Source organism: Diceros bicornis, chromosome 5 (assembly GCF_020826845.1).
Source record: "Diceros bicornis minor isolate mBicDic1 chromosome 5, mDicBic1.mat.cur, whole genome shotgun sequence".
Classification (NCBI taxonomy): Eukaryota; Metazoa; Chordata; class Mammalia; order Perissodactyla; family Rhinocerotidae; genus Diceros; species Diceros bicornis.
In genome coordinates, this window is record NC_080744.1 from 24627881 (window position 1) to 24655582 (window position 27702).

General features: G+C 49.8%; 1 protein-coding gene across 4 annotated transcripts in view; it reads left to right on the forward strand.

Annotated features, from left to right (window-relative positions):
• The window catches only part of SLC7A8 (solute carrier family 7 member 8), a 49095-nt gene extending 23037 nt beyond the window's left edge, over positions 1–26058 (forward strand). For 2 of the 4 annotated variants that reach the window (XM_058540962.1, XM_058540963.1), the window contains exons 5-12: positions 12304–12429; positions 13938–14091; positions 14692–14815; positions 16290–16393; positions 19737–19833; positions 21670–21819; positions 23667–23844; positions 24330–26058. In XM_058540962.1, coding sequence (XP_058396945.1) covers positions 12304–12429; positions 13938–14091; positions 14692–14815; positions 16290–16393; positions 19737–19833; positions 21670–21819; positions 23667–23844; positions 24330–24496 — 1100 coding nt within the window. In that variant the 3' untranslated portion in view covers positions 24497–26058. Of the gene's footprint in view, positions 1–12303; positions 12430–13937; positions 14092–14691; positions 14816–16289; positions 16394–19736; positions 19834–21669; positions 21820–23666; positions 23845–24329 lie in introns of those variants that run through there. The other 2 variants (XM_058540964.1, XM_058540965.1) reach the window with 2 other exon arrangements.
• Positions 26059–27702: the final 1644 nt, after the last annotated feature.

The following is a 27702-nucleotide window of genomic DNA, read 5'->3' on the forward strand; positions in this document are numbered from 1 at the left end:
TCTGACAAGTGCACAGGGAATTTCAGCTCTATGTGCTAAGTTCCCCACGAGGACAACATCCAGGCAGCTAGATGTAACAGAAGTGGGGGCAGGGACCGGGGCTGAGGAAAATCTTGGAGAAAGTAACATATAAGTTAAGTCTGAAAGATCAGTTGGAGATGGCCAGGTAGTGTCCAGCATGGAGAGGAGGGTGGAATGGGATGGGGAGAATGTTCTAGCAGGAGGGATTAACATGTGCCAAGGTCTGAGGACAAGAACGAACCTGGCCCTCCTGGGAAACACTGGGTAGTTCAGTATAGCCACAGCATAGACTAGAAGGTAGGAAATGTAGATAGAAATGGAGACCTGGCCATGAAAGGCCTTATGGGCCATGCTAGAGATACTGGGCTCTACCCAAAGAGCAATGGGAAAGCATTCAAGGGTTCAAACAGAGGACTGACATTATCATATTTGTATTTTAGAAAAATCATGGCTATAAGGGTAAAAGATGGATCAGAGAGGGGAATAAGATCAGAGGCAAGGAGACTGGTTACAATGTGGTTACAGGAATCCAGGTTAGAGATGACAATGATGTGAATCAGGGGTGCGGCAGTGGGAGTGGAGAGAAGTAGATGTGTTGAGAATTTACAAGGTAGAATCGGCAGGACTTGGTGATTAAGGGTGAGGGAGTCAAGGATGGCACATTCTTGTTGGAACACAGGTGAAATAAATCGAGGACAACACTGGATCATATTTTAATGTCTTCTCATTGGTGTGGTTCAGACTGGGTTGAGTTGGCCCCTCTGTCTTTGCCACCCTTCTCATTCACTCTCCAATATTTAAGATCTGTTTCTGGGACTTGAGGAAGATGTCTGTTGTGCTTTTGGCAGAGTAAACGCCCATTCTTTAGTGCCATTTCACCTCCTCCCTGCCCTATATGGCCTCGGGAGTATTTCTTGTGAAGGTATCTCACTTATCCTCATCTTACATTTCTGTAAGAGTGACTCAGTCTTGAGCTCTAATAAGAAGAACAACTATTGGTTCAGTGCTTTATAGTTTATATATCATAGTAAGCAATTACACATATGACAGAGAATTTGAGAGTTATATGGAGGTCTTCTTCCCTAGAGATCCATTGGTACTGGACACTTCTGTCCATTGGTCTAAATCCAGTCTGTTTACAGACCAGGCTCTTTGCCCTCACTGGCTACCTGGGAAATCGAGGTCTTCTTTTTAGTTTCAGTATGCTTCAGTTCCTGGTCCAGATCACCTCCTCTTTCCTGGCTTCCCGTAGTGTCTTGTCTGGTCTCCAGCTTTTAATCTCAGACTGGAGTTCTGCTGTTCAAAGGGTGTGTCTACATAGTTTAATTCTGGAAATAGGGGACTGAGGAGCTTGTTCCTGGGAATGTGTCCACTCTTGCTTGGCAGAACAGTGACTGGGATTGAGGCTTCCTGAAACAGGGAGTTTTCCTGGAGTTCAGCTTCCACCAGTATGAAAACAACTTGCTGACTTTCTTGAACCAGCCTAGAAGCTTAAATTCTCCTCTGGCCCTTTGTTGCTGACTCTTTTTTTTTTTTTTTTTTTGTGGGGAAGATCAGCTCTGAGCTAACATCCATGCCAATCCTCCTCTTTTTGCTGAGGAAGACTGGCCCTGGGCTAACATCCGTGCCCATCTTCCTCTACTTTTATGTGGGATGCCGCCACAGCATGGCCTGACAAGCGGTGCATTGATGAGCACCTGGGATCTGAACCCCGGGCCGCCAGCAGCAGAGCGCGAGCACTTAACCGCTACGCCATGGGGCCGGCCCTGTTGATGACGCTGAAGGATCACTTTGTTTATCCTAGAAGAGCCAGTACCTATGGTTTATGAAGGCACCTGTTAATTGTGTCTGGTGAACTTTTAAGGGTTAATGTGACACGCCAAATTTATATCACATACTCAAGAACATAAAATCAGAAGACTCATGGGAGTGAGATCTAGTGATACATGGAGCTTTGGGGGAAGAAGAGAGAGCAAGACTTGTTTTGAGAGTTTAGCAAGTTTGAGCACTAGCTGCCCTTGGAACTGGGTTACAACTGACCAGTCTTGAGAACTTTGCAGCCTGGATCTAGGTTTATAGACCTCGGTGATACTAACAGAGCCCACAAGCCTTCCAGTCCGAGAACCAACAGGATCTTCCAGGACCAACACCCTCTCCTCCAAGACTGAGTATGATGGAGTCAGGCTGGCCCTTCTGAACTCTGTGCAGACCCAACAGAATCTGCCCCATCCCCATTTCTCTGGGTCCGGGAGACATCAGCCCTGAGAATTGGGGTATGAGATAACAGGAATTTTTCAGGCCTGAGCTGGAAAAATAATGAGTAGCATTAAAACGAGGCTCCCCAAGATGGCATGGCACAGTACGTCTGTCTCCCCTGCTTTCTGGGTGTCTTCTATTTTTCTCTTCTCCCCCTCCCCAGCTCAGGAGCCATGTTTAGCTAATGCTGAAGAGAGAACTACTCAGCTCTTGGAAAATGCTGAGCTGGGTGTTCAGGCTTCTTGGCTGAACTAAGTATTGGATGGTGATTCAGCACAAACTCCAGGTTCAGCAACTGCCACAGAGGGTCAGGATAAGAAGGAAGGGGAAGAGAGAGCCAGGAAGGGAGTTGGGTGGAGGCGGGGCAGCATAGGTGGGAGCTTAGCTGGAAGTGTCCAGGAAAAGCTGTGATTGAGGACCTCCAGAAGTTCCATAGTGTCTCTGTGCCCCTTCTCCTCTGCTTATTTGCCCTTGGAGGAAAGTGGACCTTCGGGAAGGCTCAGGACACCTACTCTCCTTAAAGGGGCTTCTGAGATTTCTAAAACGTTGTCAGTGCTTTGAGATGAAAAGTGCTGGAGAAGGGCAAAATGTTACTGTAGTGTGGTAGGCAAAATCTATTTCAAAGCCTCATTGTGGACCTTTGATCCAGAAGCTGGGATGAAATCTTAGTTTATAGGAGAGGGCTCCTTTGATTTTTTTCTTGTTGCTTCTGTTGCTTTGTTTTGATGTTTGTGTCTTTCATCAGTCAAGTTATTTACACGTAATAACACCAACCTTTGTTCTAGGTAGGCAGAGACTTTATAACGCGGCTCCTCACCCCGTATGAAAAATGTCTCCGTCCTGGGCAAGTGGGGAAGGGTTCTAGGAAGCCAACTCTGTGTCTCCTTACTCCTAGCCAATTTCCCCCCAGGCCTCTCAGAGGTCTTTGAGGAGGAAGGACAGCTCAGGCTGGCCTGCGTGGGCAGAACCGGAACGTTATCAGAGCCTCGCGTAGCGTTACGTTAGAACTCAAACAGGACTCCAGTGTTTTCTTGCCTATCAGCGCCCTTTGGCAGCCGGCACTGGTTACCTCCTAGATCTGGAAACGGCTGAGGCTAGGCAGGCCAAGCCGAAGCAGCTTTTCCGCAATTAGAAACACGTGCCCACTTCCTTCCAAAAGCGAGGGGAGGCGGTCAAGGAGCCCGTCCAGCCTATCACAGAGCCGAGAGTCTCCACACCCCCTCCCCGCAGGCTGGGCGCTCACCCGCTGCTCCGGAGTGGGCACCCGGAGGGCTGGTCTGAGGGGCATCACCTCGTCCCTTTTGCTCCAGGTCCAGAGGGAGGGAGTCAGAGGGAGCTGGCCAGGGCGTGGCAGAAGGCAGAGAAGTGTGTGCCCCAGCAAAAGGCGAGACTAAGAAACCACCGCTTCTGGCAAACCCATGACCAGGTGAAATTTACGGCTGTTTCAGAGGGCTGGGGAGCTCTGTCCCGGAAAGGTGCTTATTTTGAAGTTCTGCAGAGGGACAGGGTGTTCCAATTTCTACAAAGTGGTGTCACTGGCTTCCCTTTACAGCAGCTGGGTGCTTAGTACATTCCATCTTTCTTTTTTCTGTCCTGACCTTCTCTCTCTCTCTTCCCCTCTCAAGCTCTTTCTCTCTCTCACTCATAATGATGTAAATTTTCCTCCGCTTCCTTCCTCCCCCCTGTTGTTTCTCATGCTCACTCTTTCCCTCTCTTCTTCGCCATCTGTCTTTATGGACTTTGGCAAGTCTGGGCGTTTTTTTCCCTTTCTACTGCCTGTTTTCTCTTATCTGAAAAGACAAGGAGAGGCCTGGTGCTGCAAATGCTAGAGGAAAACAGGCCTTTCCAAGCTTCCTGCAGCCCACTCCTGAGAAAGGTGCGAGCCAGCAAGATGAAGAAATCCAGATGGAGTTCCCTCCGGAGTTCTAGGGAACATGTGATGGTGACATTGACCAGGGGTGCAGGGGGAGGGGACACAAGGCAGAGAAACAAGTCTGCCTGGGAAAGCAGCTGGGTTGGGGCCAAGCCAGTATCTGCAGGTGACAGACTCAGAGCCCCAAGTGGCACTGTCAACAGTGACCATTGGGTACCACTGACAGGAGCAGGGGAGAGAGAGGATGTGGGACTGGGCAAAGGGAAAGAACAGTGATGTGTGTGTGACAAAAGAAAGGCTGGGAATGGTGGAGGCAGGGGGCTCTCCTGTCTTTGGCACTAATTAGCTGAGGTCTTACTTCACTCACATATAAAATGAGGTTCTGGGTCTCTTGGGTCCTTCCTGGCTCTGATTGCCCACGAGGCTGGAAACATGCCTCTGGGTAGTAGGGTGCAGGCCTCAAACATCTCCCTCCAGGACCAGAAATTATCTACAAGGAGAGCCCTAACTAGTTTGTCCTTCTGAGCCCTGTTCTTACAACAATCAGTCCAGCCTCCTATCCAAATGGGCCTATCCCAACTTTCACCCCATCACACCAGGACAGTGTGGTTCGTAGAGCAGAAGCTGGCTTGGTAAGAGGAATGAGACTGGTGTGGGCATCCATGCGGGAAAGTGTTCATCGGCCCTCTGATGAAGATACAACATGACCCTTTGCCAACCCAGCTCAACAGGAGGCTAGAGTCCTGTGTCCAGAAGCAAGGGGGCACCTGAAAACAGTCATCTGGTGGTCTCTGGGGATAATCTGTGCTTTGTGAGCTCTCTCAGGGGAAGGAGAAGCAGCCACGATTGTGTGCCTTCCCCCCACCTCTGTCTGGCATCACAGGCACCTGCCTGTGCTGTTTCACGGAGCTGGCCCATGACGTAGAAAACCCTGATAGTTACTCCCTGGAGAAGCACAATGGCTCCTATGCACCCTCCCTGATGTATTCTGCATAGATTTATCCATCTATCCAGCCTCTATTCAGTAACTGTTAGTTCCTACTGTGTGTTAGACAGTGTTACAGGATCTCAAGGTCACACTGGCCAGCAGGGTGTTGTTTATGGCTGTGTGTGCACTGCTGGCTGAGGGAAGAACAGCGAAGTTTCATTCTTCCCTGAGCCTGAGGAATAGAGCAGCAGCAGCAGCAGCAGCGGCCACACTACTCCTTGGCTTCTGTAGGGCGTTCCTTCCTAGCAATGATTTTTAAGGGTTGATGTAATTTTCTTCATTTGTGGAAACCAAGACAAAGGGACATACTTGAACATCTGGACTCCTGATTCAGTGCCTTAACCTTATGCCTACCAGCCTCACAACCCCCTGCTCCACCTTCGTGCCCGTGACCCCACACTTCCCGAGAGCTTGGGTTGAAGGACCCCAGAGCAGGTAATTTGTGGACAAGCATCCTCCTGAGAATAAGGTGAAACAGATTAGAAATTGAGGAGCAAGGTCAGGGATAGAGGAGGAGGCGATAAGGGAGAAGCTATGCAACAATGCAAGATATGTCCTGATGTGTGATGTTGCATCTCCAAAACCATCCCCTTTCCCGTCCACTCTGCCTCACCTCTAATTGTCAGCATTATCCTGAGCTAATCATGCCCTCTTTTTGAGGTCTGTTTCTTAGTTTATGAACAATAAGAATAACCCCTTAACATTTTATATAGCATACACGGGTTACAGAGCATCCTCATGGGATTAAAATGGATCACACCTGGTCCATTTTACAGAGAGGGAAGGGAGGCTCAAAGAGCTTGAGTGGCTTGTCAAGGCTCCCTGAGAGTGAGTGACTGAGCTGGGAAGGGCACCATGGCCACTGGGTTCTTCAAGTTCTAAAGTTCTATGATTCTTAGACTCAGCTCAGGCTGCCAGGTCCCTCTGAGGGAGCCATCTCTGCCTCCATCCCTCCAAGCTACTCAACCCCACCCTATTCTTATCACTTCACTCCTTCACAAGCTACTCTGAGCTCTACTTGCTTGTTCTGCACTCAAAAAGACCCCTGAAACCCACATGGTCCTTCACTCACCAGGTATTATTACCAGGTAGAGCTGAAGGAAGAGTGATGAAGTCCCAGCCCTGGCTCTGTGATGGTTGCAGGGACTTAAAACCAGCCCCACAGTTCCCGAATCCATCCTTAAAACTTTCTAACTGAAGATTTATTTGTTTATGCTAATGATTCACTGGTGTTCTGTTTCAAAATGGACTAGAGAGATTAATTTTAAATTGCCTCTTTTACCTCTAGTCTATAATGTATTAATTTAGGGTAAAATTTCCCCAAAAATCTTGTTTCTATTCTTCCCTTCCAAAATGTGTAATCCTTTAACCTCAGGTCCGTCAGGTTGGGTTGACGCCACTTAGGAAAGTCTCAGGGAGCTCTGCCGAAGCACGTTTGGTGTTGTGCCCTACGAGATAGCCCACAGTGTGGCCACTCTTCACCCTCCGACTCCAGGAAGGAACTCAGACTCAGGGCTCTTGAGTTCATCTCTTGGCTTTTCATCTTGACTTCTTTTATGGCCTTTGATTATAGCCTCTGGCCGGTAAAATTAGGACACCAATAAAACCATGGGGGCAGAGAACAAAGGAATCGTGTCTTTGAACATTCCAGCACTTCACTTGCCTTGCAGGAAATTTTTACCTCTTGGGCCTGTGTTTGCATGTGTATCTGGGTTGCGTATATGGGCCTGAAGTTGTATGGAATATGGAGGAGACTGGGGGAGAACCTGGGATTAGATGAAGGAGGGGTGCGGGGAGTATCTTTGGCCCTGAATTTTTCTGAGAGGAAAAGCACAGCTACAGTTATTATAGGGCAAGCCTGTTTACTGCAATATTAAATTACCAAAGGGAGGAAGAGGAGGCAGTACCACTCTAGCTATAGGATCCCAGGGGTGTGGAAGAGTTGGGATGCTGTCATGTGGTGTGGAAATTTGCCAACTAGGTTAGCACATTGGTGACCTCACATTCACTGCCCACTTCTAGCGAGCCCTACCACCTCCCTCAACGTGGTGTCCTGCAAGGCTGTGGACAGGCACTCCTTTGGGATCCTGGGGTGTGCTGCTTGGTTGCTCTTTCAAAGTGTTTCTCTTTAAGGGCATGTCCCCTGCTTTCTGGTCTTTCTGTACGGTGTCTAGCCCTGTTATTAGTTTCCTGTTGCTGTTGTAACAAATTACAACAAATTTAGTGGCTTAAAACTACACAGATTTATTATCTTACAGTTCTGGAGGTCAGAAATCCCAAACTCAAGGTGTCAGCAAGGCTATGTTCCTTCTGGAGGCTCTGGGGAGAATTGTTTCCTTGCCTTTTCCAGCTTCTGGAGGCCCCCTACATTCTTTGTCTCATGGCCCCTCTTCCATCTTCAAAGCCAGCAGCATCTTCATATCTCCCTTTCTCTGTTTCCTTCATCATATCTCCTTTTCTAACTCTGACCCTCCTGCCTCCCTCTTATAAGAACTCTTGAGGTTACATTGGGCCCTTTCAGATAATCCACGATAGTCTTCCCATCTCAAGATCCTTAACTTAATCACATTTGCAAAGTTCCTTTTGTCGTGTATGGTAACATATTCACAAGATTAGGACGTTGACATTTTTGAGATGGCCTTTATTCTGCCTACCACAGCTCCCAGGAGTTCTGATGTCATTGGCAGAGGGAGGAAGTGAAGGACAGGCCTTTGTGACTCCCCAGGGATCAGAGTCTGAGGATCAGGGCTGGGATGAAGCTAGGGGCACCTTCTCTGCAGGCAGCGGGAGCTTACCCACCCCCACCACAGTGGACACATTCCGGCTCAGCGACAGGATCTGCACTGTTATCGATCTGACAAGGACTCTGCATCTCTCTGCCAGTCCTGCAGCTTTCCCACCGGCAGGAAGCACTGAGCCCACCTCTCCTACGTGGCAGTTGAGAGGCCCTGGGCTCTAGGCTTTGAGTCCCCTCCCCCTGCCTGCCTCATATTTTGTATCCCTCCTATCACCTTGACGTTAAGCTTTTCAAATGGCAGATTAAGTAACCAACCCCTGACTTCAGCATCTTTTTGAAGTCTCCTGTTCTTGATAGTCTTTTCACCTTTTTTTTTTTTTTTTTACCCAATAAACAGAAGAGAAAGAGATGAGAAAATGCCCAGGAAATACAGATAAGCCTGGGATTCCAAGGGGGCCTATAGAGAAGCAGCAACCACCCTGCCCCCGCCCCCCACCAGCCACATTACAATGGACAAGAACCAGTCGTATGCCTTTTTATTTATTGTGTCCAGCTGGGCCAAAATTATAAAATTCTTCCTGTTGCTAGGGTCTCCCCCTCCTGTAGGAAACATCTCTGATTGCCGTGGGCTGAGTTCGGGGCTCCTCATGGACGCTCGCTAGCTTCCATGAAGGCTCTGCTGTCACCACATTGTTTTGTGATCATCTTTTAGCTCACCCGTCTCCCCGCTTTATGCTGTCAAATTCCTGAGGACAGGGACTTGTGTCTTATCTGCAACTCCCCCACCTACCAGAGTGCCTAGCACGTGTAGGCCCTTTGTAGATGATGGTTGGATGGATGGATGGATGGATGGATGGATGGATGGATGGATGGATGAAAACCCTCACATTTCAAGCTGCAGTGGCCACTTGTCCCCATCTACATGTGGCTTCCCTGAGGTCATTGTATCTCAAGCATGCAGAATTCAGGGTCTGGCTGAGAAGAGAGAGGGGACTTGGCCGTCAGCAACAGAAAGGGGCACTGGGTAGCAGACGGGCAGAGGTAGAACGCTGGAGCTGGGCAGGGGCTCCACAAGCATCTGGGCTTGTTGCCTTCACTCGGTGACCTTTCCTCTCTGGACCAAGGCTCGGGTTTCAGCCTGCTGTGAGGGAAGCTGTCCTGTGGTAGCAGGAGACTGAAAGTGCCCTCTTTCCCCTCAGTCACATGCTGTGATCACCCAGCTGCGGGGGTAAAGGGTCAGACATGGGGCCGGCAGCCATTGTTCTGAGGAGATTAGTGTCTTGGGCAGCCTGTGTCCTCGCCTTATTCTCAGGAATTCTCTTTTTTATTTCTCAAAGATCCCTGTAAAGGTGAAAGGTTAAATATTAGTCAAGGGCTGGGTTCTTGTGAAGTTGTGAGATAAGCTCAGGCGAGATGGAAAACACCCACAGCAAGTTTATTTGACAAATTGTCCGTCCCTTCAAACCTCAGGATTACTGTGGAGCGGACCAAATGAAGGAGTCCTTCTGGCTGCCTTGACAAAGTCCCTTTGTAAGGAGATGATTTTTGTGTTTTCCATCCCAGCACACAGGGAGGTGGCCACATTCCTCCTCCTGCCTGAGGGAGGAGGACTTTCTTTGGGGTGTCCTGCTCTGCCCTGTTTCCCTCCAGGCACTTTCTTGTCACCTCCCCGCCCTGTCCTCTCCTCCCCTTGATGGAGGATAATTTTCTTCTCTGAGATCAAGATCAGTTCCTTATTCTGTAATCCTTACCTATCCCTGAGCCACATGGGTTTTGCATTCTAATCTTCTGTCCTTTCATAAATCAATCTCCTTTACCCTTGAGTCATTATTGTTTGTGTCTGCCTGAACTCTCGGGCCCAGGGGCCCAGCCTCGCACCTAGCACGCCACAGGGCGCCGGGGAGAAGCCAGATCACAGGCCCAGTTGCTTAGAGTCATTTGGGCTGAATTGTCACCAGCATGTGATCCTGAAATCTTTATTGAATTGAGTAAGATAAACCAAGTGTGTATTTATCAGAACGTCTTGGTCCATCTGGAACATTCGAGTATTTACAAAATGTTCTCTCTGTTCAGGCACTAAAAATCCTTCCTCTGACAACATGTTTTGGTTCTCCTTACATGACACTGTCTTGGATAACAGCTCCTCCATGAGGAGTCAAGAGTTGCTACTCTTGAAGTCAAGTTTCTTGTTCTTTTTCGCTCTGTGAAACTAACTGGGGGTCGTGCCTCCTTTGGATGAGCTTCTTGGGGAGCAGGGGAGGTTGGTGCAGTGTGGAATGTGTAGACTGAGATGAGATTGGGGGGCTCACGAATTGGGGCATTTTCTTTATTGAAGTATTAAATATTGAGTACCTACTATTTACAGGCCCCAATGATATGCCCTGGGATTAAAAACATGGAAAAGTCACAGGGAAACAGAGAAAAAGAAAGAGATAATTACAATATAAAGAAATAAGTGCCAAAATTAGATATAAACAAAGTGGTCTGGGAGTAGAGAAGAGGGCCAAACTTGGTTCCTTGTCTATGAAGCACAGCTGATACATCTTACCTGGCTGGCACATTGTGAGGAATAAGTAAACTAATGAGGACTCACAGAAAAGGTGACATTCGAGCTGGATCTTGAAAGATGAGAAGGAGTTGGCCAGGTAGAAATGGCGCAGGGAGGTAGGTTACAGGTGGATAATCAAGTCAGGTCCTTTCCCTGCCGACATGTTCTCAGAGACAAGTAAGGTTGGAAGATACTTGGAAAGAAAAAGCACGGTTTCAGGATAAGGTAGTGATATAACTTGATCAGCTACTCAAGTGAAGTCAGAAGCCTGCTTAGAGGCCTGAGGAGAGAGAGTCTCATGCTTTTGCGTGTATGACTTGTACCCTCGGAGGACTGAAGGGTGTCCTGGTCACCGTTTCAAGGGAAGGGGAAGCAAGAGGATTTTAAATTTTTTCCGCTTTATTCTCAAGCACTTCATAACCACCAGGAAATTGAGAGTCCCATTCCTACAGCACAGGGCTCCCATGGGTTGCTTAGGGAGTGTGGCAGTAAAACAGAGGGCCCCTCCATCTTAGCGCTCAGCCTCTGAGCTCTCCTCCAGCCCTTGGAGGTTCCACGTTGTTGGGATCTCTTTGGGAGCCCTATGACTCCTAGGAAAGGAGACAGAGTTAAAAGCGCCCCATGCCACCAAAGGAGATATAGGGATGGTGGCCAATAAGCACACGAAAACATGCTCAATGTCATTAGTCACTAGGGAAATGCAAATAAAAACCACAGTGAAATACCACCACACACCTATTAGAACAGCCAGACTTTTGAAGCTGACAATGCCAAATATTGATGAGGAACAGGAACTCGCACACATTGCTGGTGGGAATGAAAACTGATACAGCCACTTTGGAAAATAGCTTGGCAGTGTCTTATGAAGTTAACCATGCGTTTACCATATGACCCAGAATCCCACTCCTGGGTATTCATTTACTCAAGAAATGAAAACCCCGCTCAAAGACCTCTACAATCCACTCAAAGACTTCTGTGTAAGTGTTTATAGCAGCTTTATTTAAAATAGCCCCAAACTAGGAGGAACCCAATGTCCATGAGCTGGCAAATGGAAAAACAATCTGATAGCTCCATGTAATGGAATATTACTTGACAATAAAAAGGGCTAACTATTCGTACATACAGCAACACGAGTGGATCTTAAATACATCATGTTAAGTGAAAGAAGCCAGATACAAAAGGCTATGTATTGTATGATTCCATTTATGTGACATTCTGGAAAAATCAAAACTATATGGCCTGAAATCAAGTGACTGGTTGCTAGAGGTAGAGGAAGGGGACTGACCTCAAAGGAACACAATGCACAGAAGAACTTTTTGGAATGTTGGAAATATTCCACATAGAGAGTGAAGTAGTGATTAAACAACTGAATACATTTGTCAAATCTCATCAAACTGTGCATTTAAGGAAATGAATTTTACTGTATGTAAATTATACCCCAATAAGCCTAAGTAACAAAAGATTCCCCTAAACTTCTGTTGCCCCAAAATCAGGCTCAGGAAGATGACATCCAGGATCCCACCAGCTGTTCAGGTCTCCCTTTGAACATACAATGACTTGAAAACAAAGCCCACACTCACGCCCTCATCAGATGCTGATTTTTCTCCCAAAGAAGGTGCCCACACTTCCATGCCTACTTCTGGCTTCCAGCCCTGGACTGGGCATGTTCTGACCAAGCTCTAATTTGTGGCACATAATCCCCATTTGTAACCCATTAACCTGGCCAAAGTTTCTGCATACGGGGGCTGAGCTTGCAGGATATTGGGCTCGCCTGTTACAATCCCATCATCAGGAGCAAGGAGCAGTTCTGTTTCTTGCAGAAGGTGTCCTGCAGCCTCATTGTGGCCCCTGAGGATATGTTTGGGGGTCTGTCATTTCAGTGCTCCTCACATGGGTCAACTGTTCCAGCGTGCGGTGGGCCACCCGAGTTCAAGACATTTTCACAGCTGGGAAGCTCCTGGCCCTGGCCCTGATCATCATCATGGGGGTTGTACAGATCTGCAAAGGTGAGTGTCATTGGAACAACAGGGCCCCACCCAACTTTCCACCCCTTGGCTGTACACAACCCTCACACTGCCTTTGGATGAGTGCACACCCGGACATTTCCCAATTCTGGCCTTGAAGGACTTCTCTTCTTCACTTGCTTGACAAAGGGGAAGAGAAACTGTTTCCCCAGGAAGTAGAGCATGCCCCACCTAATTTGCAGATTTTAATCCTCCCATGCTGACCTCATGGCTCTAACACATCTAGGTGAAGACTCCAGATCTCTGGACTCCTATTGCCCTCTTGCCTCAACCTCAGGAGAACTCCTTGCATCTTATATGTATCTTGTCCATGTCTAAAATGGGGGACAGAGGAGATTTTATACGTTTCAAAATTACTCGTAATCTCTACCAAAAAGAGCTCTACATTCCTGGGGCCCCTGCCAACATTCCCCATTGGATTTAGTCCTTTCCAAGCCCAGGTCTGTATTTGGTTTCCATGGGACCCGTAGCGCTGCCAGCCTCTGCCCAGTGTCCCTACCCCCTGGAGAAAGTCAGATGACAAACAGGGAGACCTCCCACCTGGCCACAAGCGCTGAAGGCAGTGTGAACTGCCTGGATTTTTACTGCAGGAAACAATTAAGTTTCTGCTATATAATGTGCCTGATTATTTTAATCTGTTGGATTAAGTTCTTTAGCAGGTCATATTCTTTTCAGGAATTTAGACTTAAGGAAATCACTGTGCTATCTTTTCAAAGATAGTGAGTCCCTCCTGATATGGTCCTAGTGCTCTCTCCTAATCACTCTAATGCCCTTATTTCCTGTCCAAATGCCGGATTACAAATGAATAAATAAAGTATGGGCAGTTAATCTGCGTCTCATTACGACCTCCCTGAGTCAGCAGCCTTTCTTGAGGGCCCACTGTGTGCAGGACACTGTGCTCAGGGCTGGGAAGGCAGTCTAAAAGCTCTTTGTTCACAGATAATCGACACCATGAAAAGGGAGACCATACACACACCTTAGAAAGAGACAGGAGGATACTGACAAAGAAAGCAGAACAAGCTTGAACAAAAACAGCATTATGGAAGCTTATGTTTGAGCGTTTGTTCTTGATGCTTTCTTCGTGAAAATGTACAAACTTAGATATTCGGGAAGGTGGTCAGGAGCCTGCCAGTGGCCCTAACCCTGTGTCTCCAAATCTCAGCAAGCCAGCTCCAACTTACCCTGCCCTGTCCCGTACCCCGCCAGGCCTTTCCTTCTAAGTAATGTTGCCTTTTAAAAGAGGAACATTCAGACTGTGCCTTGAACCTGAACCCCTATTTGGACTCAAGGTTACCAGGTTTGGGGAGGTCCTGGACCTGTATTTCCCTGTTCCTTTTGGTCCCACTTCTCCAATACCTGGGGTTCACTGGAGACAAGACAAAGAGCTGGGTCCTTGCTGCAGGGAGGGGCAGAGACGGGACCAGGCAGGCCAGCGGCTGCCGGGCCTCTGCCTCGTCTCTCTGAGCAGCCTCCTGCCCCTGTGTCCACAGGAGAATACTTCTGGCTGGAGCCAAAGAACGCATTTGCAAATTTCCGAGAACCCAACATCGGCCTCATCGCACTGGCTTTCCTTCAGGGCTCCTTTGCCTACGGAGGCTGGAACTTTCTTAATTACGTGACTGAGGAACTTGTTGATCCCTACAAGTGAGTTGAAATAGCCCAGCTCTTCCTCTATCCCTTGAAAGGCCACAGCACTTGCTACGAGAGAGAGGGAGCCTGGTGTCCACTGGCCACTTCTCCCCCTGCCCCCATTCTGACCATGACTTGGTTTATCCTGAAGAAATAGTTCACTTCCCAGGAAATTAGACCATTTGCCACCCACCCTGCCAGGAGGAGAAAAATGATCCAGTGACTGTCCCGAAGCAGGTTAAAAGCTGGAAATGGTGCTGAGATAACACCCCTGCCTTAGAGCATGAAATGCGGCCTGAGAGGTTTCCGGGCATCTTACACACCTGTTTGGGACAGGCCAGTCTGTGTTTGAGACAGGGGGCAGGGCGCATTGTGGAGATTCTGTTCAGGAAGGATCAATAGATGTGGAGCATATTTCCCATCTGAGCTGTTTCATTTCCTTTAAAGTATCCTGCCCATAGTGAGACAAAATCCATCCCCCCAGAGAGGGAGCACCACGGAAAGCTGCAAGGTCAGCTTTGTGCAGAAAGACAGAAGGCCCTCCCTGGACCTCACGACCAGGCTGGTGGTCCCCGGTGCCAGGCCTTCCCCCTCTCACCTCCTCTCCCTCTACAGGAACCTTCCCAGAGCCATCTTCATCTCCATCCCACTGGTCACATTTGTGTATGTCTTTGCCAATGTCGCTTATGTCACCGCAATGTCCCCCCAGGAGCTGCTGGCATCAAACGCAGTCGCTGTGGTAAGAAATCCACCTGCAGTCCCTCAAACCAGGAATGTTGACCTAGACCTGCCTGCTTAGCCCCACTCACTTTTCCCTGATCCATGGATTTGTGGGATCGGAAGTCTTCCCAAGTCCTCAGGGTGGAAACCACACCTTCAGGTGCCCAGGAGCAAACTGGCAGCTGGGTGGCACCTAGAACAGCTACAACGGCAGGACTGATCATTACCACAGAGACCGCATGGCCCACAAAGCCGAAATATTTACTGTCTGACCCTTTACAGAAAAGCTTTGCTGACTCCTAATCTAGAACACTTCAAATGCGATGACCATGTAAAGGAGACAGGCTCCTCAGAAAGGCATAATATTGCACAAGACGCATCATTTCTCTCTACCTCCATTTCCTCCTCTGGAAATCAACAATCTGGCTCCTTCCCTCATCAGGGAAAAGTGTGTGCCAGTGAGCGGTTGGGAAGTAGGAGTGGTATGTGCCCTTTGGGGAAGGAGATCATGCAGGTCCAAGGCACAGGGGTCCTTGACATCTGGGAGAGACCTGGGAGCTAAGCTGCTCCCTCACCTGGCTTCAACTGGGCCAGGATGTCACCCTGCCAAACAGTGTCATCACTTGTCTTACCTCTGAAGACTGTAAAGAAACAGGCTCCAGAGTCCCCTGGCAGCCTATTCCCATGACCACCAGCCTTCCCCAGCAGGATGGCTATTCTAAACACCCTCTCCCCTGTAATGGGCTATAAACTGAGTGTGTACTTGGCCCAGAGTATATGGAAAAGACTGGCCCCTGACTTTTATATTTCTTCAGTACATGAAGACTAGTCTAGAGCTTCACCATGTTTTCTTTCTCAGCCTACATGGTGGCTTGTTCTTATCATTTTCCCCCTAATATTATCTGTTTCTATGAATTTAGAAATTCTCACCCTATGAATTAGCATTTATGTCTATTTTAGAGATGGGAAAACTGAGGGTCAAAAATTAAGAACCTGGCTCAGGGTCTCAAAACTCCAAATGTTGGACTAAGATTTGAGCCCCAACCTGCCTGGCTCAGCAGCCTGTGCCCCTCACTGTGCAGGGAAAGCGTACAATGCACATGAGACCTTGACTCCCACAGCTGGCTTCCAGTCCTGGCCCTCCACTTCCTGGGTGCGTGATCTTAGGCAAGCTACTTAATCGCTTCGTGCCTCAATTTCCTCATCCATAAATCAAGGATAACAAATGTTAGTTCATTATTATTATTATTATTACCACCCTACACTGTCTCCTTTGGTTAATTAGCACAAAACACTTTCTGAATCCCCACTGTGTAGTCATCACTGTGGGCGGTTGTGGTGCAGGAGGGGCCAGTAGCCATCCGTCCTCTCCAGGAGCTTAGCCAGAGAGACACAGCAAGTTTGGGGATGGGAGGGAACATTCCCAGCAGGGACGTGCAGGTAGGGAGTCGTAACCTCTCCTTTTCCGCTCACCCCCTTGTTTTATCTCCCAGACTTTCGGAGAGAAGCTCCTAGGGGTCATGGCCTGGATCATGCCCATTTCCGTTGCCCTGTCCACATTTGGAGGAGTCAATGGATCTCTTTTCACCTCCTCCCGGTGAGTGCTGTCTGTGCCCTTCCCTGGCCAGGGCCCACTCTGCTGTGCATACTGCTCTGTGTATATGTGGGGGGCTTGTCTCCGTCAGCCGGGGTCTGTGTGGGCATCTGGGTGGTGACCTCGCAGGAGGTGAGTGCTCATGTGAGGGCGTGCATGTGTCGGTGTGGACACAGAGGGGTGTGTGCTGCTCACGTGGTTACCTACGATGTGTGTGGCTTCACATGTAGTGGCGAGAAGCCCCGTCCCACTTCATTTCCATAGGAGCAGAGAGCTGAGGAGGCCCCAGGTTGCCTGACGCATTCCCAGGTCCCGGGCTGGTTGGCAGCAGGGCAGTCTCAGCTGCAGCCCCAAAGCCCCTTTTCCATTTGCCTGGAAACAGACTGTGCTGGCTAGAAAGGAACCCCTCTGAAAGGGACAGGAGGGACTTGTGCCTGGGGCCTCTGACTGGCCTCCCATAAAAGTTCTGAGAGCAGACTGCAGGTGGAACAGCATCATCTCTGAGCGCCCTACAGGAGCGGGCTCCTCCCTGCTCAATAGACAGGCAGCTGTGGGAGGTCTTCCAGGGGCCACCCATGAGACTTGAGTGGAGGATGTGATGTGAGAGACGGGGGCAGGAGCGGAAGGAAAGCATTTGTCCAAAGCCACGTCCCCCACCCAAAACTCTCAGGGAAACCAGAAGCATGAGTGGGCCCAGAAGTCTCCTCCTGCCTCCACACATCCAGGAATCTGGCCCCTCCCTGGTGACCCTTCTTGCTGTCTCCAGAATGGGCTGTTGAGGCCAGCAGATATTGGGTGATTTCCATTGATGTGTTTCAAGGGGTCCTCCCAGGGTTCTTAGAAAGTCCTCCTGCCCCCAGGGCACTTGAAAGATACAGCAAAAGAAGTGAGTCTCTGAGTTTAGCTGCTTCCAAAGCCACCAACACATCAGGAAGGAGTTCCTGTGAAATGACAAAGAAGTGCCATGTTTTCAGGACCCAGGGCAGGAAAGAGGGAGTGGGTGTCCTCTGTATCCCAGGACCCTACAACACTCACCCACAGCAACCTTATGTGCGTGTTACACAGGAGCAGTGGCCACCTGGAGGCCCCAGCCGAGGGCGAGCAGTGGAAGAGCAGTGACCCATGAGGCTCTCTGGGATCTATTGGAGGACAGTGACTGGCTAGAGTCACTTTAGAGTGGGGTTTGTCCCTTGGGCAGGCCAAGCAGTGGTCTGCATGCATGCAGTATAGCTGTGTGTGCATGCAGGAGATGGTGGCCATGGTGTGTTCAGCCTCTGATTCAGAGACACAGTTCACCCACCAGGCCTCCTCTGCTCATCTTCCAGTTCCTTCCTTTCTTCCACCTTCTTCCCTCCTTCTCTCTTTCTCTCTCTCACTTTTTTGCATTTTGGGTTATGGAGAGGATGATCCTTATGAGGAGTAGCAGTATGTGTGGATGTGTGTCATGCTTAATGTCGTTGTCTCTTTCGTTGTTGGCTATCCGCGTAAGAATTGTCTCTTGTGAATTTGACACTTGCAAATGCTGTTGGGCCTGGACAATTACACTTGGTCCTGGCTGCATGTGGAGAAGGGATGTGAATGCGGGACCCTGGCTATGTGCATGATGAGGCCCACAGAGCACCTGGGGCTCAGTTGGATGCATGAGGCTGCACTGTAGAGGATGCCATGTGGCTGCATGAAACTAGTGACACTCGCCTAGGTAGTTGATGATGGCAACTGGTGGTGGTGCTCATGGGTACTTGGGGCCATAATCGACTCCCACCCTTCAGATGAGCTGCCGCTGCTAGCTCCACTCTTCCCCATTCACAGATTACAAAGTAAGTGCCTTCCTGTCCCCATTACACTATCCCCTTTCTCTTACCCCTTACATGCTCCTTTCCCTACAAAATCCTAGAAAAAAGAAGAAGTGATGTAATTCACACTAATATGTAAATGACTCCTAGCAGTTTATAGTATTCTCTTTTCTCTCAGGAGAGAAAAGGGGAAGAAGGGCTGCTTTTTATGTTAAAATTTCTCTTTTCAAAAGTGACTTTTAAACATTAATATTCTGTTCATGATGTTGTACTACAGTTTTGCAGTATGTTACCAATGGGAGAAACTGGGTAAAGGATACATTGGATTGCTCTGTATTATTTCTTACAACTGCATGTGAATCTACGATTATCTCAAAATAAAAATTTTAATTTTTTTAAATTAAAAAATAATTTTTATTCTGATTATGAATTTTCTGTCTATTTTAGAATTTTTAAAATTTTGCTTTAAAGCCTAAGGAAGAAAATTTAAATTACTCATAATCCCACTACCCAGAGATAATCAGCTGGTATTTTAATGTATGTTTTTACATGCCTGTAAATAATTTTTAAATTGATTGGAATCATACTGTATGGATTCATACAGCTTTCTATCTTGCTTTTTTCATTTAATGTTATATTTTGAGCATATTCTCATATAATTAATTTTTTTTCAAAGACATTATTATGGCTGCATAATATTCCATCTCATGGATATACCACAGTTTATGTAATCAGTCTGCCACTTTTAGGCATTTAGGATATTTCCAATCTTTTTGTATCATCAGAATATCTTTGTATGTACACCTTTCACTAACTCTCCGTTCATTTGTTTAGGATGGCTTTTTGGAAATAGAATAAGTAGCTTGAGGATATAAATTTTTAGATATAATTTACATACAATAAAATACACAGATCCTAAGTGTTCAGATTGATGAGTTTTGACAATTGAGACAACCATGTGACCACCACCCAAAACATGATAGAGAACATTTCCACACATCCCCCAAGTTCCCACAGGTCCCCGTCTGGTCCACCAGCAATTCCCCACCCCCACAGAGGCAACTACCTCCTGACTAGGATATGAGTATTTTTAAGGCTTTTCTTGTACAGGTCAGTCCCGTGTCTCAAAGAACCTATATCCCTTGAGGATGGGGGAGGCACATTTTTAAGGGATTAAGGCCTCAGGCAAAGGAGAGAGGCTGCTTCTGCCACATTCTAGGCATTGCAAGAGACCCACAGAATGGGGGCACGATCATCAGTAACCCCAGGCCAGACCTGAGGTTACAACCCAGACCACACTGAAGGTCTCCAGGCACCCAGGATCCATCCACTTCTCCACTGGCTGCCTCTGGTCTGCCTGCACCTGCACTCGTGAACGTGGGTCCTGTGACTAGTGGGCTGGAAGGTGTGCACGAGAAGGCGGGTATCTGGGTGGAGGGCAGATGCTCCTGTGTGGGCAGAAGGTGGGCGTGGAAGAGGGAGCCAGGCTGGGAGGGAGCGTCCTTGGGTGGCCGGTGGGCCATCCCAGGCTGACCTGCTTTTCTCTCTGCCAGGCTATTCTTTGCTGGAGCCAGGGAGGGCCACCTTCCCAGCGTACTGGCCATGATCCATGTGAAGCGCTGCACCCCGATCCCAGCCTTGCTCTTCACAGTAAGGGCCTCTCTTTCTGCCAGCCCTGCACACTCCTCCCTCTTGGTGCTTGTCTGAGCTGGGAGTTCACACTTCCCACACGTGCCCCGTCACCCTTCTGCTCTGCTCCTAGATTTCACTGGGTCTTAGATAATCTGGCAAGTGGTGTACATGGGCTTTATTAATATCGAGATTTAGCAAGGAAAGACCTCGAATCCTGAAACACCTTAAGGATCTCAGCCTGGCTCATTTCCATTCTTCCATCCTTTTGGGTCAGACCAAAGTGGCTGCCTTAAGGTTCTACAACCTCACTAGGAAACTTCCGCTTTCTCGGCTTCCCTGCACCCGTTGTCCCAGGGTTGCAGCTTTAGGACTCTGCTCCTGGCTGATCACCACACCCACCCCACCCCCCATCCCCATGGATCTTCTTGCCTGAGCAGGCTCTGCCAGTCTCTTGGGAAACAACACTGAAACAAATTCAGTGTTAAGGGCACGCCAAATAAGGAAAATCATAAAGAAAGGAAGACTGGTAAACTGAAAATGGAGAAAAAGAAGCATGAGATGGGGGTAGAATGACCCCAGGGTAGAATCATTTAGAGAAAGCAAAAAGGAGCAAAGACCTGTTCCCACTGAGTCTTTTGAGTCACTTTTTTTTTCCTTCTAGATCCTGAATAAAACATAGAAAATGACTTTGGTCCACCAGAGAAGCAGTTAGACTAGGATGGTAGAGCTCTCAGAAGTCAAGGGCATTCATTGGACAACATTAGAGGAATTTCAGAACGTTCGGATACAGGATGAAGGTCATTTTGATTGGTTAGTTGTGAAGGCGACTGAAGAAGACTCAGTACTCCTAGTGGGCCACAAACTTCTTTTCAGCTTGAGCCATTTGTGCAGTACTATGACTGCAAGGCAAGTACAGTAAGAATCTGGCTTATTCATCCCTTAAAATCGCCTTGATTATTTTCACATCAGATCTCACAGGAGAACTGAACCTTCTATTGGCCTTAACAAATTAGCAGAGGAAGCAAAGCGTTCCGCGAGAGCCTCTGAGATGATTTTGAAATTGGAAAGTGGACCCTATCAAGAAAACGTCACAGGGGTGTTAGGAGGGTTCAGTGAGTTAGTATTTGTAGAATGCTAAGAATAGGGCCTGGCACCTAGTAAGTGCTATATAACTGTTAATGATATTTTTTAAAAAAAGAAAGAAAAGGAAGGAGGAAAAATAAATTTGATGACTCAGCCAGGAGAGAGGATGAGGGCAAGAATAAAGCCTTAATCTGCAGTTAACCATCTTCCCTAAGGGATAAAAACTGAAATTAGGGGCCGGCCCCGTGGCTTAGCAGTTAAGTGCGCGTGCTCCGCTGCTGGCGGCCCGGGTTCGGATCCCGGGCGCGCACCAACACACTGCTTCTCTGGCCATGCTGAGGCCGCATCCCACATACATCAACTAGAAGGATGTGCAGCTATGACATACAACTATCTACTGGGGCTTTGGGGGAAAAAATAAATAAATTAAAAAAAAAAAAACAAAAACTGAAATTAGCTTGAGCTACAATCAAGGGAGAAATACAAACGAGAGTGGGGCTGATGTAGAGCCAGGTGCCACCAGTGTGACTAATCCAGGTGTTTGCAGCCAGTATGGCCCATGCCATACCAGTGGTCAAATATTTTGATTATCACCCCTGCAATGAGAAAAACTTCCTGGCAATGAAGGTGTTAGCAACGCCCTGGGTTACCAGGGGAGGCTGTGGAGTCTCCATTTTGAGACATCCGGAGAACAGCTCCCTGGCCTGGGAACAGCTCCTCCTGTCTCTGAATACCTTTCTGATCGCTGATGAGCTTCTCTCCTCCCCCCAGTGCATCTCCACCCTCCTGATGCTGGTCACCAGTGACATGTACACGCTCATCAACTACGTGGGCTTCATCAACTACCTCTTCTACGGGGTCACAGTTGCTGGACAGATAGTGCTTCGCTGGAAGAAGCCCAACATGCCCCGCCCCATCAAGGTGCGAGAACCTCCCTTAGGGTCCCCTCCCCCGCCCCTGCTGGTTCTAGGTGCAGATCAGATTTTTAAGTTCCTTGTTCTCAGCTGCTGGCCAGAGGTCATCGTCTCTATGATGGGAGCAGACCCTTTGGGCAACAAGGGCCGTGTGTGAAGGGGGCAGTCACTTCCATTCTCCACTAGGGACAGGACCAGAGCAAATTGCAGCTGGAGGAATAAGTTAAATTAAATGATACTTTCATCACATCATTCCTTTGTTTCATAAGACTCTGTCTTTTTTTTTTTTTTTTTTTTTTGGTGAGGAAGATTAGCCCTGAGCTAACATTTGTTGCCAATTCTCCTCTTTTCGCTGAGGAAGATGGGCCCTGGGATAACATCTGTGCCCATCTTCCTCTACTTTATACGTGGGACGCCTGCCACAGCATGCCTTGATAAGCGGTGCGTAGGTCCACTCCCGGGATCCAAACCCGTGAACCCCGGGCTGCTGAAGCGGAGCACGTGAACTTAACCACTATGCCACCGAGCCAACCCCAAGACTCTGTCTTAAACTCCAGCTACCTTATCTCTCTGGCATCTCCCTGGACCCTCTAGTTTGGCCAGTCTTCTTCCTGTCCCTCAGAGAGCTGGGTTCATTGTGCTATGTCTCCATCCCAGAATAAGCTTCCTCCTCCCATCTACCTATCCGAATTCTATCCCACATGGGCCTCAAGCATCGCCTCTTCCTTGAAGCTTCCCAATCCACTCCAGCCCTCCATGAGCCACCTTTTCAAACTCCTGTAGCCCTACACATAGTAGAGTACCCAGTCAACTTATTGATTGCTACAAAAAATAACTCTGTGATGGGAATGGATGAGATTGCTCAAAACAAAATATGCTAGAGTGCTATGGGTTCTCCTGCAAATTAGAAGACTAGAGTACAGCCCTGAGCTATTTGAATAATCCTATTTTGGAAACAGAAGAGAGTAGATACTTCTAGAAGATTCTTCCAGCTGAAGAATCGAGGGCTCTCCAAATCTCTGTTTTCCACGGGCACTTTCCTACCACTCTTAGAAAGCCTGCCGGAGGAAAGAGGAGGTAGAATAACCCCATCTCCCCACCACGTTCACACCCTCTGAGAGGAGAGGACAAGGAGGAGAAAGGCAGCTGAATCGAGAGTCTTGAAGAAGACTCCACTGGGAACTTCCACCTGTTGTCAACCAGAAGGGATGAAGCCCATAGCCTTGATGCTTCCTTCTGAAGTAGAGTCAAGGCCCTGAGCTGCCTTATTCTGTGCTAGGTTTCCTGATTCCTCAGGTCTTGGCAGAATTATCTTCTCACATTGCTTGAGAGAAACAAACTGAGGCTGATCCCTGTGACAGGGATGGATATTCGCCACGTTGTGCCCAGAGGAGGGCCCTGCCTAGAAGTGGACAAGGTGCAGGGAGTCTGACTGACCCAGGTCCTTTCCTTCTTGCCCCTCACTCATTTCTCCACCACTCCTCCACCCTGGGACCTCAGCAGGTGTATGCCAACATACTGGCAAGCTTATCAATCCCCATGGGCTTCTCTGGCTGCCACAGGCACACGGCATGGATGATGAGGCCTTGTTTGATCCTGCCCGGAAGGGAGGAGATGGGCAATGAGGGTCGCCCTCTCCCTAGTTCCCCCCCACTTCTGGTTCAACTGCCCAAGTTCACCAACATTTGTTGACATAGCCTTGCCCTATCAGGGCTCAGGGTGTGGGAGCCACAGAGCTGAGGGAAGGCCAGCCTTTGCTCTCGAAGATGCTTCCCTATGGGTGAAGAAGAGGGAGGATGCCCTGATCCTGAGGGCCAAGGGGTCTACACAACTAACAGTGCCTCTGCTCCACAGATCAACTTGCTGTTCCCCATCATCTACTTGCTGTTCTGGGCCTTCCTGCTGGTCTTCAGCCTGTGGTCGGAGCCCGTGGTGTGTGGCATCGGCCTGGCCATCATGCTGACAGGAGTGCCCGTGTATTTCCTGGGTGTTTACTGGCAACACAAGCCCAGGTGTTTCAACAACTTCATTGGTGAGTTGAAGGCTCTGGGTGGTGAGAGGGCCTCCTGGTCTGGGATAGAGTGGTCAGCAGTCTGGCGGGGGAGCCCCACCAGGACCAGGAGGCCTAGGCTGGTCCACAGAGCTCTGGAGGAGTCAGGGGCAGGCACCTTGCCAGAGACCTCTGAGGGGAGGAGAAGGGCTGACGTTTCCACACAGACCTTAGACCTGCAAGCACAGGCAACTTGAGAGCCATCCTGCAGGAGCTGCCTGGGCTGGGTGGAGAGCAGGGGAGAGCCTGGCATTGGTGGTCAGTGGGCATGGGGAAGGGGGAAGACGGGGGCCCTGATGGAAAGGGGCAGCCCGCAAACAGGCCCTGAGAGCCAGGAGGCAGGGGAGGTGGCGTCTCCAGGAAAGGGAATCTTCTACAGGCAGGAGACCTGGGAAGGGCCAGGGCCTGGTCAGCCGGGTTGGTGGCATGCTCAGCACTGACCGGGATTCTGTGACCTCCTCCCACAGACTTGCTAACTCTGGTGAGCCAGAAGCTGTGTGTGGTTGTGTACCCCGAGGCGGAGGGGGGCTCGGGGACAAAGGAGATACAGGAGGACATGGAGGAGCAGCGGCAGCCCATCTGCCAACCCACTGCCTCCAAGGGCAAGGACTCAGTGGAGCAGCCCCAGCCCTGAGGACCACCAGCCCCTCTCAGCTGCCTCCTCCCTCCTTCATCCCCCTCTCTGCCCTCCTTCCCTGCCTGGGTCCCCCCTACACACACACACACACCCCTCTGCTTCTGTCAAGCAGGGGCAGGACCTGGGTGTGGGTGGTGAGAAACTATAAACAAAGACACTGACATTTGTACCCAAAGAACCGGCCTCTCGCCCCCAGGGCCTGTGTGCAGAGGGCTGCCCACGCTGGAGCTTTAGAGGAGAGTGGAACTGCAGGGGCGCCCTCCAGGCCCTCCCCCCAGGCCCACACCCTCAGTTGCCTCCTCAGGAACCTGAGTTCAGCCTGCCCTCCCCGCTCCTGAGCCCAAGGGAGCCTCAGCTCCAGAGAAGAGGCAGCAACAGCGAGTTGGTTGGGGAGGGACAGACTCAAGCAAATCTGTCACCATTAAAAGTCAGCTGGAGAGACCCAAGAAATTAGAGGCAATGCTTCCCTCTGCCCTCTTCCCCACCCCACCCTGCCATACTTCCACCCACCCCAGCCTGGGCTCCCTGTCCAGAGGAAGGTTCCTGTCAGGAGGCCACCTCCCCCCTGAGCTAAGGACCAATAGCAGGAGAACTGCCCCCTCCTCCTAGCTCCAAGCCGGGCCTGCGGAGCAGATGGGGAGAGGCTCAGACTGCAGAGACCCAGCTATGCCCCTGCCTCTTGCATCCTGCCCCCACCTCGGTGCCAAGCTTCCTGCAGCCAGAAAACCTTCTTATTTACAATGTAGTGGACATTTCTCTCCTGATGACAAAGCAGCTCAGCTCCCCTCCCTCTGCACCCGCACCGGAAGGAGCAGTCACCCTGTTATCCCTGCAACTAAGCCCCCAGCACACCCCACGCAGCCAGCACTGCCGGCAGACCCTCTTGCCCTTTCCCTCCTCTCTGGACCCTCCACCCCGTGTGAAGTCTCCCCCAGCCCTTCAGGCCTGAAACTAGAGCCAAATCAGCCTGAGGTCGCCTCCCATCCAAGAAATGGACCTAAAAATATTCCCTTATTTCTAACCCTCAGGACAAACGTGGTATAAAAAGCCTTCCTGGGAGGGAGGGAGCTTTCCCACCCCCCAGAGGCACCCATCCCATAACCTCGGGTTCTATTGGGGGAGAAAGTGTATTCTGAAGGCCAGTTCCTCCCCCTCTCCCCCAGATAACCCCTCCTCTTTCTGGCCCCACCACTGTCCTGTCTTTGGACAGCCCCCAGGGCAGGAGCAGAAGCCACCCCCTTTGGAGGCTCTTGGTCGTTCACGTGTGTGGACCTCTGGCCCTCCCACAGGCAGAGGCTGCCTTTCCCTGTGCTCCAGAGGACGGCCCAGTGTTTGCCCTGGGCCTTGCAGCCTCCCTGCCTCACCTGCTGCGCTAATGACTAATTTATCCCAAAGCCGAGCCATCCTGTCCGCTTAAACTGGAAAATGAGAGAGCCCTCCAGGCCCGCTAGCTCCGGCCTCCCAGCTTCCGGCCCCGACACCTGATCCCGCGCCGGTGAGATGCTGGTTTGGTCTACCTTACGGTCCCTTCCGAGTGGACTCCACGCAAGCTGGGGCTGGCCCCATCCACTTGTTCCCTCTTCTCATTCCTCCAACCTCATTCCTTCCTTCCATTATTGTTTTTTAGTAAAGTGAATGCCTTACTTTTTGGATAAATATTTTTGAAGCTGGCGTTTCTATTTCTTTTGGATTTTTTTAATGTACGGTTGTTTTGGGGGGGAGGGGGTTAGTTCTACCTGGATAATAATCTCTGTCTTTGGTTTAGGATTTAGAGGGGTTTTTTAGTTTGTTTTGTGGAGGGCTTTTGTTTTTTTCTTTTAATGTAATAAAATTTAAAATGGAAATGAAGTTGGTGGTGTTGATAATTCAATGACCTTGTGAGACAGAGTTGCCAGGCATTTCCGGTCGCCCTCAGGAGGTCTTTGGTTGCCAGGTTCCTTCCAGGATGGCATTCCTCAGGGCCCTCCCTCTGTCCCAGGGACCCAGTGATAGCACTTCAAACAGCTCCCTTTTGTTTTGAACCAAAAACTTGCTCTCATTTCTTCTGTGAAGTCACGAAGTGTTAGTGAGTTCCCGCTCTGTGCTGAGAGCCTGCAAACTAGCTGGGAAGCAGAAACTCGTCGCTCCCCAAGGTGGGGACCTAGGCAACCAGGAGGCAGCATCAAGCTGAGTGGAGGGAGGTGGAGGCAGAGGTGGTCCCCAAGGCCCATCAGCAAAGGCTGCTGGCACCAGGACAGCCACAGCTGAATGAGAAAGGAAGGGAGGGGCTGAGTCTGTGGAAAGACCCAGAAGGGGACTTAGGAGAGTGCCAAGCTGGGTCGACAGGGCTTGATGGGAGGGCCAGGGAGGGGAGGCAGGGGGGTCCACACAGCTGTACAGAGCCTTCAGGAGGAAGATCTCTAGGTGGAAGACTAGGAGGACAAAGGAGGAAGTAGTTAAGGGAGGGACAAGTCTGGCCTGGTGCTTTGGGGTAATCGCTGGAGGAAGTTGAAGGGATTAGCCCCAGGCCTTGCTTGGAGTCCCTCCTGTGTGGGCAGCCCTCCGGGCCGCCTGTCCTGGGACAGCATCATTCCAGAGCCAGCACCGCTGACAGACGTGACAGAAGGGGTGTTAAGACATCACCCTCCACCAACTGGGACACTGTGAGGACACAGGCAGGCAAGATGCCTCCAGTCCCGTCCTGGCCCGGCCCCAACCCTCTTGCTTTGTGACGGGCGTTCTTCTAGACCAAGGCTGGAGGCTCGCCATTCACAGGGGCACAGACACTTGACTCGGAGTCCCAGGTCAGCCACTGAACAGCTGTGTGTCCTTGGGCAAGTCACTTCATCTATTTAGCACTTTTAGAGAGAAAAAAAGAAGAGTTGAACCTAATCTCAAAGTGTTCCTCAATCCCCCAATCCAAGGTTGTCCCAAAACAGCAAGGGCAGAACTGGGCAGAGCTAGTCCTGTGCAGGAGGCCTTTCTCCACCCCACGTCCACAGTTTGGGACCCCTCTCCCCCAACACACACTTTCCTATCCCTGGGCTGCCTGAGGTCTCCTCCATGTGGCCTCATTCCGGCAAGTCCAGCCCTCTCTCCCCAATCCCCTCTCACTCCCTGGAGACACTTGTCCCTGGGGCCCCTCCCTCTCTCTGTAAGGTGACACTTGCTGATCTTTTCAACCTGGTCAAATGGGCAAATATGGGTTTCCTCCTGGGCAACAT